Raw genomic sequence first — 11,329 nt, 5'->3', positions numbered from 1 at the left:
TAATAGAGCTGTCATATGGGTCAAGGGCTGTAACACTGAGATGATAGCACTGAAGACAGAGAAGCAATGGCAGAGCCAGCAGCAGAAACAAGACACCCAGAAGGGACCCAGTGGCAAAGAACCAGAATCCCAGAAGGGCTGATAAGAGGCTGTTTCTAAGGGCCAAGAAGAGGCCAGCCTTGAGCACAGGTAGCTGGCAGAGGCTTGGGAGACCTTGTGCAGGTATCTTCCCACAGAAGGACAAAGCTCGCAACACAAGCCCAGTAACGCCCAGCAGCGGGGCACCATGGTGGGAGCTGTCATCAAGAGATATAGAAGGGCCCAGTGGCAGAGCCAGCAAAGCGAGGCCCAGCATGACCCAGCAGCAGAGCAGAGCACAGTACAGCAGAGCCACATTGGCCCTGGGCAGCGTGGTAGGAGGCAGAGGCAGCAATCACGTAAACACAGCATCTGACCTGAACTACAGCATGCCTTCCCAATGACATAAGAATGGACGTGGATAATTTGGGGGAACTGTAAACAATTCCCCTTTAAGACATAAGCAGGTTCCTCTCCTGCAAAATGGGTTATCTGTAGGGATGTGGGATCAATTCACCGTAAGTATTTGTTTCTATTGTTTAGCATTTGCTTTCTATAAATAACAATGTCTTTCACTTTGCCAACCCTGCATACAAGTCTCATGTGTATGGCTCAATTATACTGGATGAACGTAGCACCCATGAAGGGGTGAAGTTCTCATTCCTAGCAGTCTAACTGCTGCTTGGAATTTTTAAGGCACGGTCTGCATGTATAATGCAGACAGACACATATACCCCAGTCTTCCAAGTTCTGGAGAAATTCACATCTTCCAAGACTCAGTTCAAAAGTAACTTTAACTATGAAGATTTTCCTGACCCGTCCATATAGAATGGACCACCCCCTTCCTTGCCCACCCACTCCGACTAGCAGGGCCCCTTACACTTGATCACATTTACATGTCTACCCATCTAACTTTCCCACTTAGACCTCTGAGCCCTTTGATGGCAAAGATTGTATTTCATTCATTTACATACCCAGCACTTATGAAAGTGATTGGTATACAGTTTTCAATATGAATTTATTTTATAAATTGAATTTAACTGAATGAATGAATTTAACTCTTCATAAATTTCCCTCTCTCTCAAAGTCTTTCTCTCTCTCCTCACTCTCTTTGTCTCCAGTCTCTACACGTATGTACACACCAGATAGGACGACAGGGAAGGATAAGAAGTGGCCAGAGTGGAACACCCCTTGTGGTGACCATTCTGTGATCAGTAGGGCTGTCTGTTTTTACTTACCATTGATGTTCTGTGCCCAGTGGCTGAAGGCAGGGGGGAGGGGCTGTTTTCCCGATGTGGAATGTCCAAGCAAGAGCTATTCCGAGAACTGGAGCTTCCAGAGTCACTGTGTGGCTGTCCCTTTTCAGACAGCAGTCTGGACAGAAAGCTGGCTTTGCGACTGCCTGGGCGAGATCTGTCTATCCAGACCCCACTCTCTCTCACGCTGCCATCACTGTCCTTGCAGTGACTGTGCAGATCTGTGAGAGGCTCGCCTGGGGGTTTCAGGTCCTGGGGCAGCTCCCAGGTTCCTGGTACATAAGAGGGACAGTGTTCAGGGGCCGTCGTTCTCTCCAGCCAGGACTGGGAGACGGTATTCTGGAAGCCAAAGGAGGAAGGATGATCTGGTTGCTGTCCGTGGTCCTGCATTCTGACACTGCTGTTCCAGGTGCATGGGCTGTGGACAAGGAGCTGTCCACTGTGCTGGTCTTTCTGAGCCCAGTCTTTTTTGTCATAGCAAGGGACTACCTCAAGTCGTTTGGCTTGTGGAATTTGCCAGATGGTTTCAGACTTTGGCATATTAACTCGGATGATTTTTTGTCGATTGTTGGCTTGTAGTAGAGATGGTCTATCAGGCAAGGAAGAGCAAATCATACTCTGCTGGGCCACTGAACATTTCTTCAAATGGAATGGAGGGCCCCTTTCATCCTCAGTGACCTCACTGTTGGGTTTCTCATAAAGTGCCCTCCCGATTTTCCTGATACCCAGATGAAATATTTCGAGTACATTAAGGAACAAGGAGATGGCTGCAATACTGTGCATAAAGATCATGAAAATGGTCTTCTCTGTGGGCCTGGATACAAAGCAATCCACTGTATTGGGGCAAGGAGATTGAGTGCATTTGTAAAGGGGGTGCATTTGAAACCCATAGAGAATATACTGGCCTATCATGAATCCTATTTCCAGCATAGACCTGGTCAAGATGTGTAAGATATAAGTACGCAGCAGACATCCTTTCAGAGGGACTTTATAGATCCTCTTCTGTTCCTCTAGCATCCTCAGTTCCCTATGTATCCTTTGCTGCTCTTCCAAGTCAACCTCTGGATTCTCCATCTGGGTTCTAAGGTATGACTTTTTTCTCCATCTTTCTTTCTCAAGGGCCCTGAGTCTATAAAGTGCATGGCCCATATACACCAGAGAGGGTGAAGACACAAAGATGATCTGTAAAACCCAAAATCTGATCAAAGAGATAGGGAAAGCATCATCATAACAGATATTGTTGCATCCTGGCTGCTGGGTGTTGCAGGCAAATGCTGACTGTTCATCATCCCAGACACCCTCAGCAGCCACTCCAAGTACCAGCATTCGAAAGATGAAGAGGATGGTCAGCCAGATTTTCCCCACAATGGTTGAGTGGGAGTGAACCTCCTCTAGGATGCCACCCAATAAGTTCCAGTCTCCCATGGTTAGAGACTAATAGCTGAAATACACGGAAAACACTACAGTCAATAGCACCCACAGATACAGGCAGTCTGCAAGTTATGAATAAGTTCCATTCTTAAGTTTGTCTTTAAGTCCAATTTGTATGTAAGTCAAAACAGCTTGGTACAGTTCATATCGAATGTCGATTTGTCAGAAGTTTGTCTTAGTATATAGTCTATAGTGTACCTTTCTATGCGTAAAAAACATTAAAGGAACACTTCCAGATACATTAAAACATCTTTAACATAATAAAACAATAATAATAATGTTTTGATGTCCATCACAAAGTAGCACCCATTTGTTATTACAAATCATTGTATGTACCTCAAATTTTTAATATAACAGGCTTTACAGGGGTTGGTTTGTAACTATGAGTTGTACGTAAGTCAGACGTTATAACCCAGGGACTGCCTATGTAATGTATAAAGACACAAGCTAGTGTCACAAGCTGCGAAGGACTTTCCAGCCCCGATATTTATGGTCTACGCTTGATGAGATAGGATGTATCCAAGGAATATCAGTTTTCAGGAAAAAAAAAATCACTAAAGGCAACTTGACCCAATTTCCTTCCTTTCCTCTTCTACTGCTCTTCTACACAAAACTGCCATGCCTGTAATTTAGTATACGTATTGGCTTCCATATTTGCACAATGCATTCCCACCCCACAATTTTTCTATCCATCAGAAATGCTTCATTTTACTAAACACCATACATTCTTTATGGTCTTTAACCATACATTCTTTATGGTCTTTAACAAGTCTCAATTCCCCCAGGACTTTTTCCCTAACCATCCCAAGTCACAGTGACCTTTCCTTTTCCTAAATCCCTGTAACACTAAGGCTTATACCACTCATTTGGCACTGTGCTAAACTGAGTTTTGTGACAGTTGTATCTTATGTCCTTCTCCTAAGGTACACCCCTTGAAAGTGAAGACTTTTTCTATAGAATCTTAGTCTTTGCATACAGAAGGCATCAAGAAATAATAATGGATTGAATTGTCTTTCCATTTTAAAACATTGTTCTTTGACCCTTTCACTGGAATAATCATCAACAACAAAAAAAATAAAGTACATCCTCATTATACGTTATCTGTGCCTTCCATTGCAAGACTGAAACTACAAGTAAAGAAAACAGAAATCAGCCAAATAAATCCTCAGGAAATGGCTCAGATAAGAGAAGCAGTAAAAATTAGGTAGACGCAGATGTGGCACCAGCAATAAGGCATGTGATTGGATTCACAAAGACACATTAGAAACAGCACGTTTTCACGGAAGCTTTGCTGACTTAGGAGAAAAGGTGAACATCCACTGCTTTTGTAGCAAGTTTGGGTTCTAGGAAAGAATCAAGGTATAACTGACATGAACAGGTTACTTGGTTTACCCTGAAAAAAAACGTTTTTCAAGGTCCTATGAGGTTAAAATACTCTTTAGGTTTAAATCTCCTAAACTAGACATGGAGGCATGGAGAGAGACCAGGAAGGTGTTATTCAGTTAAAACAGTTAATGAAATAATTTTCCCCTTTTATAACTCATTCATTCAGTAATATTTACCAAAATCTTACTATGTCCTAGCCACTTTTTACAACTGCATGTGAATTTTAATTATCTCAAAATAAAAAGTTTAATTTTTACAAAAATGGAGAGACAATATAAGGACTTTTAGTAATTTACTCCAAATATATAGATACCACAATTAATAAGAATGGGTTGTTCTGTGAAAAGACAATCTCAGTTTCATTACTAGTCTCCTTGTTTTCTAGTTTCTTCTCCCTATGTTTATTTATTTTTTTAAGTACATGTTTGTTTTCTTATTTCTTCTCCTTTTCCAATCATGATTTCTGCTCTTGATGTGCTTTAAAAATCCTTCCCCTATTTCAATATTATAAAACATATTTTTCTATGTAGATATTTTATAGTTTATTGAGTTGATCTTCTAGATATAAGAAATTAGATTGTTTCCAAAATTTTCCAACTACAAATTAATCTTAAAAGTTTCATAAGTGATGGTTGCACAATATAATGAACATAATTGTCACTGAATTGTACCCTTGAAAATAGTTTAAATGGCAATTTTTTTGTTGTATATATTTTACCACAATTTTTTAAATTATTGTAAGACAAAGATCCATAGAGAAAGTCAACAGACAAGTGACAGAATTGGAAAATATTTGTAACACAGATGACAAGTGATTAATATTTTTAATACACCAAGAGCTTTTCTAAAATGATAAGAAAAAATAATAGAAAATTAGCAAAGAATAATAATCAATTCACAGAAAAACAAATCCAAACAAAAACAACAAAAAAAAATGACACCTTCAAACTCACTAAAAAACTCATTGCCATCAAGTCAATTCCAACTCATACCAACTCTATAGGACAGAGTAGAACTGCCCTGTAGGGTTTCCAAGGAGCAGCTGATGGATTTGAACTGCCGACCTTTTGGTTGGCAGCTGAGCTCTTAACCACTGTGCCACCAGGGCTCCTCAAACTCACTAGTAGTCAGAAAAATGCAAATTAAAGTAACAATATCAAAAATATTTTTAAAAATGTTTAATGTGGCAACAGTCCTTGTTCTGGGTTGATTAGTATCCTCCTGAAATATATGTTCAAGTCCTAACCCCCAGTACCTGTGAATGTGACCTGATTTGGAAGTAGCATGTTTGCAGATGTAATTCATATGTAATTAGAGAGGTCATACTAGAGTAAACCAGTAAAAACCAAACCAATAGCCTTCAAGCCCATTGTGACTCATGGCAACTCCACATCTAGGGGAGCCCTAATCCAATATGACTGGTGTCTTTAAAAAAAAAAAAAGGCAGAGACTGACAGATGCAGAGGGAAGGTGGCCATGTGAAAATGGAGGCAGAAATTAGAGTTATGCTCCCACAAACCAAGGAATGCCTGGGGCTACCAGAAGCTAAAAGAGACCAAGAAGGATCTTCCCCTAGAGCCTTCAGAGAGAGCGTGGCCCTGCCAAGAATCCTGAATTCAGACTTCTAGCCTCCAGAGCTGTGAGAAAATTAATTTCTGGTTTTTGTTTATTGTGGTGTTATTTTGTTTATTGAGGTATTGTGGTATTATTGCCAATTTGACAATTTTTACATGTACAACTCAGTGACATTGATTATGTTCATCATGTAGTGCAAACAGCACCACTATCCCTTTCCAAAAAATTCCACCACCATTAACAGAGACCCAATGGCCCCTGAGCTATGACTTCCCTTCCCTGCTTTCTCTCACTCCTGGTAACCACTAACAAACTTTGATTTCTATTAGTTTACCAGTTTCATTCAAAGGGGATCATACAATATTTGTTCTAATTTCTCTTGTTTTAAGACACCTAGTTTGTGGTACTCTTACAGCAGCCATAGAAATGCTACTGGAGAAGATACCAGTCAACATCAAGTCAATTCCAACTCACGGTGATCCCATGTGTGTCAGAGTAGAGGGTTTTCATGGCTGATTTTTCAGAAGTAGATTGCCAGGTCTTTCTTCCAAGGCACCTCTGAGTGGACTTGGTTAGCCATCAAGTGCTTGTTTGCTATAAATATATATATCTACTATATACATTTCTGCTATATATATTCCTGCTATATATATTTCTATGATATATATTTCTACTATATATATATCTGCTATATATATATAAACTTCTGCTATATCTATATTTCTACTATATATATAGTAGAAATGTGAACTAATAGAGTTGTCTTGGAAAGCAATCTAGCAACATTTATTAAAATTAAAAATATATGTAACTCTTCACTCCAGCAATTCTAATCATGGAAATCTATCATATATAAAAATAAGCCATGAAGTGAAATAACGGAGGAATGTTGACTAAGTTATGTCATCATCACATCATGGAACAATGGCAAGCATTGAAAAGAAACAGGGTTTACCAGGTGACCTGGAGGAATTGTCAAATGAATTATTGAGCAAAAACATGCATAATATGATCACATTTTTACAAACCACTGAGTAAAACAAAACCCTATAAATATGTATGTATATGCATGCACGTATATATGAAATGTATATGCATGGACTATATGAGCATGGATAAAAAAATACAGAAATATACTCACCGGGAAGTTAACGTAAGTTACCTGAGGTCTATGGGAGGTGATAAAGATGGAGAAGGAGTTGGAGGGAGAATTGACCAAAAAAGGAAGTGACTTTTCTTCTAAGAAAGCATGGCTGATTTTTATCCAATGTACACATTTATGTAAATTTATACTTGCATGTGCATACGTATGTATAAAAAATTTTTTTAATAAAATAGACTTGGAATTTGGGAGGGGAAGTATTGAGACTTTTATATTTTATTCTGTATACTTGTGAATTAAAAAATTGAGAATGTACTCATATATATTACTTGCAAATAAAAAATTGAATTTTAAACATCTGGACCAACATATCATTAACAGAAGCAATAATTCACTATGCTGTAGCTTCTCTTAAAAATTTTAGGCCCTTTCCCATAATTATTCCTTTAAAATTTTAAAGAATTCCTTCAGCACTTAAATCTAGAACTTCTATTTTATATAAAAACCCTAAGGTGGGAAAGCTTACACATTTCAATTAACTTATTCTCCGTTTGGCAATCCTAAACTATTTAATGCTTCTTTTTATCACTCTCTTTAAAACTTGGAAATAATTGTTTTTAACAGCAAGAAAACTGGGCCTATAAGAAAAAACAGAAATATAATCATACATACTGGCATGCAAGAGCAAATCCTTTAGACAAGTGTTCCTATATTTTCTAAAATAAGTACTATTTACCATTAATTGACTTTAGGTCCTAAAAATATTCTTGAATATTCTTTTATTAGCAAATTCTAATTTAGTACCTTCCAATCAGTCTTAGAAGAAATATAACCAGAATCCTCCTTAGAGGCAAGGATGTCGGAACTCTTTGGATATCAGGAAAGAACAATTGCTAAAAAAAGAAATCATATTTGGTCAAGTAGAGGGCCAGAGAAAATGAGGAAAACCTTCAATGAGATGGACTGACCCAACAGCCACAACAATGGACTCAAACATGCCGACAATTATTAAGATGGCTCAGGACCAGGTGTTCCGTTCTGTTATAATGTCACCCTGAGTCAGAGCTCAGTCAGAGAATAATGTAAAACACCAGTGCTCTTTTCCTTAATTTTATTTCAGATCTTACCTCTCCACCCTGCAGAAATTTCCCATATTTCTCATAAACAAAGGAGTCTGTTTATTTACCACTTACCTTCTGGGCAGACAAAAAAAATCACAACTGGGATCTCAGAACTTTAAAGTTGGACCGTGCGTGGCTAATTAGTAGTACAACTGCTCTGGGGTGCAGATATAAAAGCTCTGATCAGCTGGCTGTGGGGCTCCAACCCAGAATGAGCACAGTAATTTTGATCAATGGGGTCTAACCCAGTCCTCCCCCAAAGGTTCAAAATGTTCTTTGGTGCTTTGCAATCTTCTTGTAATATTTTTTCTAATTGACACCAAGCTGGGGCCCCTTCTGATATATCATATTTGGGAATTTTTATGTAGTGAAAGGAATGATCATTTTCCTTTTTCATTTGATTAGAGTGATTTTAGCTGACAGTTGTGATTTGAGTTTGGGTGCATTACTTTCAGCCCACTGGTTGCCCTGGGCATCGATGCTCACAGATCAATGGGTCATGTCCGATTCCATAAGCAGCTGCCTTGAGGGGTGGGGAGGAGAAGTCCGGCCTCAGCAAATATGAATACACAGCAACAAAGTGACAATTATACCCAAGGTGTTCTTGCAAATCATGCCACGCTGAAAGAAGCAGCATCTCAAAAAGAGAAGAAGCACTTTTAGATGACTAGGAGGGGCGGTGCCTATAGATAATGTGTCCCAGCAAAATTCTATTAGCTTAAAAGGTGCAGCTCAGGAAAAATATTTTTCTTTTTCAACAGAGAATCGGAAAGCCTTATAAACCTAGGTCAGGTCTTTGTAGAGAAAGAATCTAAATTCCAAACAGGTCAAATGACTTGCCCAGTGCAAGTAGAGACCAGGTCTCCTGACTCTCAGTCTTGTAATATCTTTCACTAGTCACACCTCCTAAGTTCACAATATTACTGCCATCGTAGAGGAGCTGCCAGCAAGGGCTTCACTAGGACCCAGTGAAGAGTTCAAATCACACCTCTGAGGCACATTGCTAAGTTTGTTGTTTTCCATATAAAAATGTCAAAAGTACATAAAATTATTGAGAGTTCTTAAGTACCATCTGCCATTTGGACATTTAGTTTTAAGGAAAGGATGATAAGGAAAGGTTAAATTTTCACTAGACTGGCACTCTAGCGTCAATCACAATTGAGAGAATTAACTAGAGGTGAAAACACACATATTAATATGTGTATATGTATTGGGTACACCGTCAAAGAAAGCCCTGGACATTTAATTATAAAATTCACCTGCAAAGTAATGAATTTAGTACCTTTAATGCATTTCATCATAACCAAAACATTAAAATTATACATTTATGCACAGTATAACTCGTAAGTGTACATAAGAAGCTGCTAATATCAGTTGCCTGAAGGGGAGGTAACTGGGTGACTGGGGAATAGGAGGGAGACTTACTGTAACGTCTGTACAGCAAGTGTATTACCTAATGAAGAAAATAAATATTTAAATCGGAAAAGCAAGTAAAAGTAAGTACATCATATATCTCTTTATGATAGAGGGACAGATTGGGGACTTGGCGGTAACCTCACAGCAATTATCTGAAATAAGGCCCGATGAGGTAACCACGAGCTGCACTGCTGCTGGGAAAGAACAGGAGCTCAATCCACCACCTTATCCCGCACCAACCCAAAGGCTCGGCAGGGATTAGCACACTCAACGTTGAACACCACTCCCAAAGGAAAAAAAATTTTTTCCAGGTTCCGACTCTCATTCTCACCAGTGTTATGTTCAATCTATGGAGTCACTGGCAGGCCCAAGACACAGAGAAACAGGAGACAGAAAAGTTGGAGAGAACAAATGTCTCAGAATAAAGACAGGCAGAAGGTAAAGGCGCACATGAGAACCACACTAGCTACTGCCTTTGAGCTAGTCAACAGTACCAGTATTTAGTATGGCAGCTCGTTCACACCTGGTGATATAAACTCTCTTATAGGAAGAAGGGGTTGTTTGTTCTCTGCGCAGCTGTAAAACATCTGGGACTGTGAAAGCTGACATAATACCAAATGAAGAGAAAGTATGGGTAGTGCAGGGTGGCAACAGAGAAGAGGAAATTTGGTCTCTGAAGTCTCACTTGTGTCAGATCCTTCACCAGATAATGAGATCCAGAGGGACTTACTGTGAGAAAATAAGAAGCTCCCAGGAGAAAATGTGAGAAATTATAGAGACTGGGTTAATCTATCACGTCCCTAGCAGAGAATATGGAGTTCCTCAGATAAAAGGTGTTACCATGCCAAAAAATAACCACACTAGTTATAGAAAACAGAACTGCCAAGATTTTCAAAAAAGTTTAGCAGCAGAATCTTAATCCAAGCAATTGTGTTGAGTTTCAATTTATAAAACAGATAAAAACAGTTGCTCTGGTTGAAGCTATCCAGGGTAGAGGGCCTAAGGCTGTACCTACTTCACCTCCCCACCTCCCCCAACCCACTTACCTGAGGAACCTAGCCTGAAATCTTATTCTAGAGTCATCCATCTATTTTACAGATGAGGAAAAGAAGGCTCAAAGATTGTGAATTGCCCAAAGACACTCTAGGAAAACATTTAAAATAGCAATTAATTAAGATTTAATGGGTGATCTTTGTCCTTTTTAACAAGAGGGTCATATCACATACCCCTTGCTTCATTGATGAAGTGTAAAGATCCAAGAAACCTACTAAATTTGACAGCCGAAGAATCCTCAGTGATGTTTAATACTTTAATCCTATGTGAGTCAGGAGAATATATTTGGCTTCAATGCCAGAGCATTGCTGGGAAGATGAAGTCACTTATTTCATACATTATTTCTTAAAATCTTGCTAGTATGGAGTTTAAAATATTAAGTAATAATATTCATCTTTGAGTTCTATTACCATTTCCTTTCTGGATGCTTTTTAAAAGGTAATTCTAAGGAGCATGAAATTAGATCCCACCTACCACTTGTAAAAACATTCTAAAATGACATCAACTTTACAGATTTAAAGAATGTGTGAAATGCAGAGGTGACTTTCTCATATCTGTGCTATTGTTAGGTAACATCCAGTTGGTCCTGACCCATAGTGACCCTATGTACAATAGGATGAAACACCGCCCGGTCATGCGCCATCCTCACAATTGTTATACTTGAGCCCATTGTTGCAGCCGCTGTCTTAATCCATCTCATTGAGGATCTTCCTCTTTCCCACTGACCCTCTATTCTAACAAGCATGGTGTTCTTCTCCAGGGACCAGTCCCTCCTGATAGCATGCGCAAAGTATGTGAGACAGTCTCACCATCCTCACTTCTAATGAGCATTCAGTCTGTACTTCTTCCAAGACAGATTTGTTTGTTCTTCTAGCAGTCCATTGTATATTCAATATTCTTCACCAACACCA

The 11,329-nt window shown here is 39.1% G+C and overlaps 1 protein-coding gene across 1 annotated transcript; it reads right to left on the bottom strand.

Moving 5' to 3' along the window:
* Positions 1–515: 515 nt before the first annotated feature.
* Positions 516–4,696, bottom strand: GJA10 (gap junction protein alpha 10). Its single transcript, XM_010588706.3, is given in 2 exon segments — positions 516–1,306; positions 1,308–4,696. Coding segments are annotated over 2 exon segments (1,578 nt in total). The 5' UTR covers positions 2,760–4,696; the 3' UTR covers positions 516–1,180.
* Between the last annotated feature and the right edge of the window lie 6,633 nt (positions 4,697–11,329).

This window comes from Loxodonta africana, chromosome 1 (assembly GCF_030014295.1).
Source record: "Loxodonta africana isolate mLoxAfr1 chromosome 1, mLoxAfr1.hap2, whole genome shotgun sequence".
Lineage (NCBI taxonomy): Eukaryota > Metazoa > Chordata > Mammalia > Proboscidea > Elephantidae > Loxodonta > Loxodonta africana.
The sequence above is the reverse complement of the archived record's forward strand: the minus strand, read 5'-3'. Positions and strand labels throughout refer to the sequence as shown.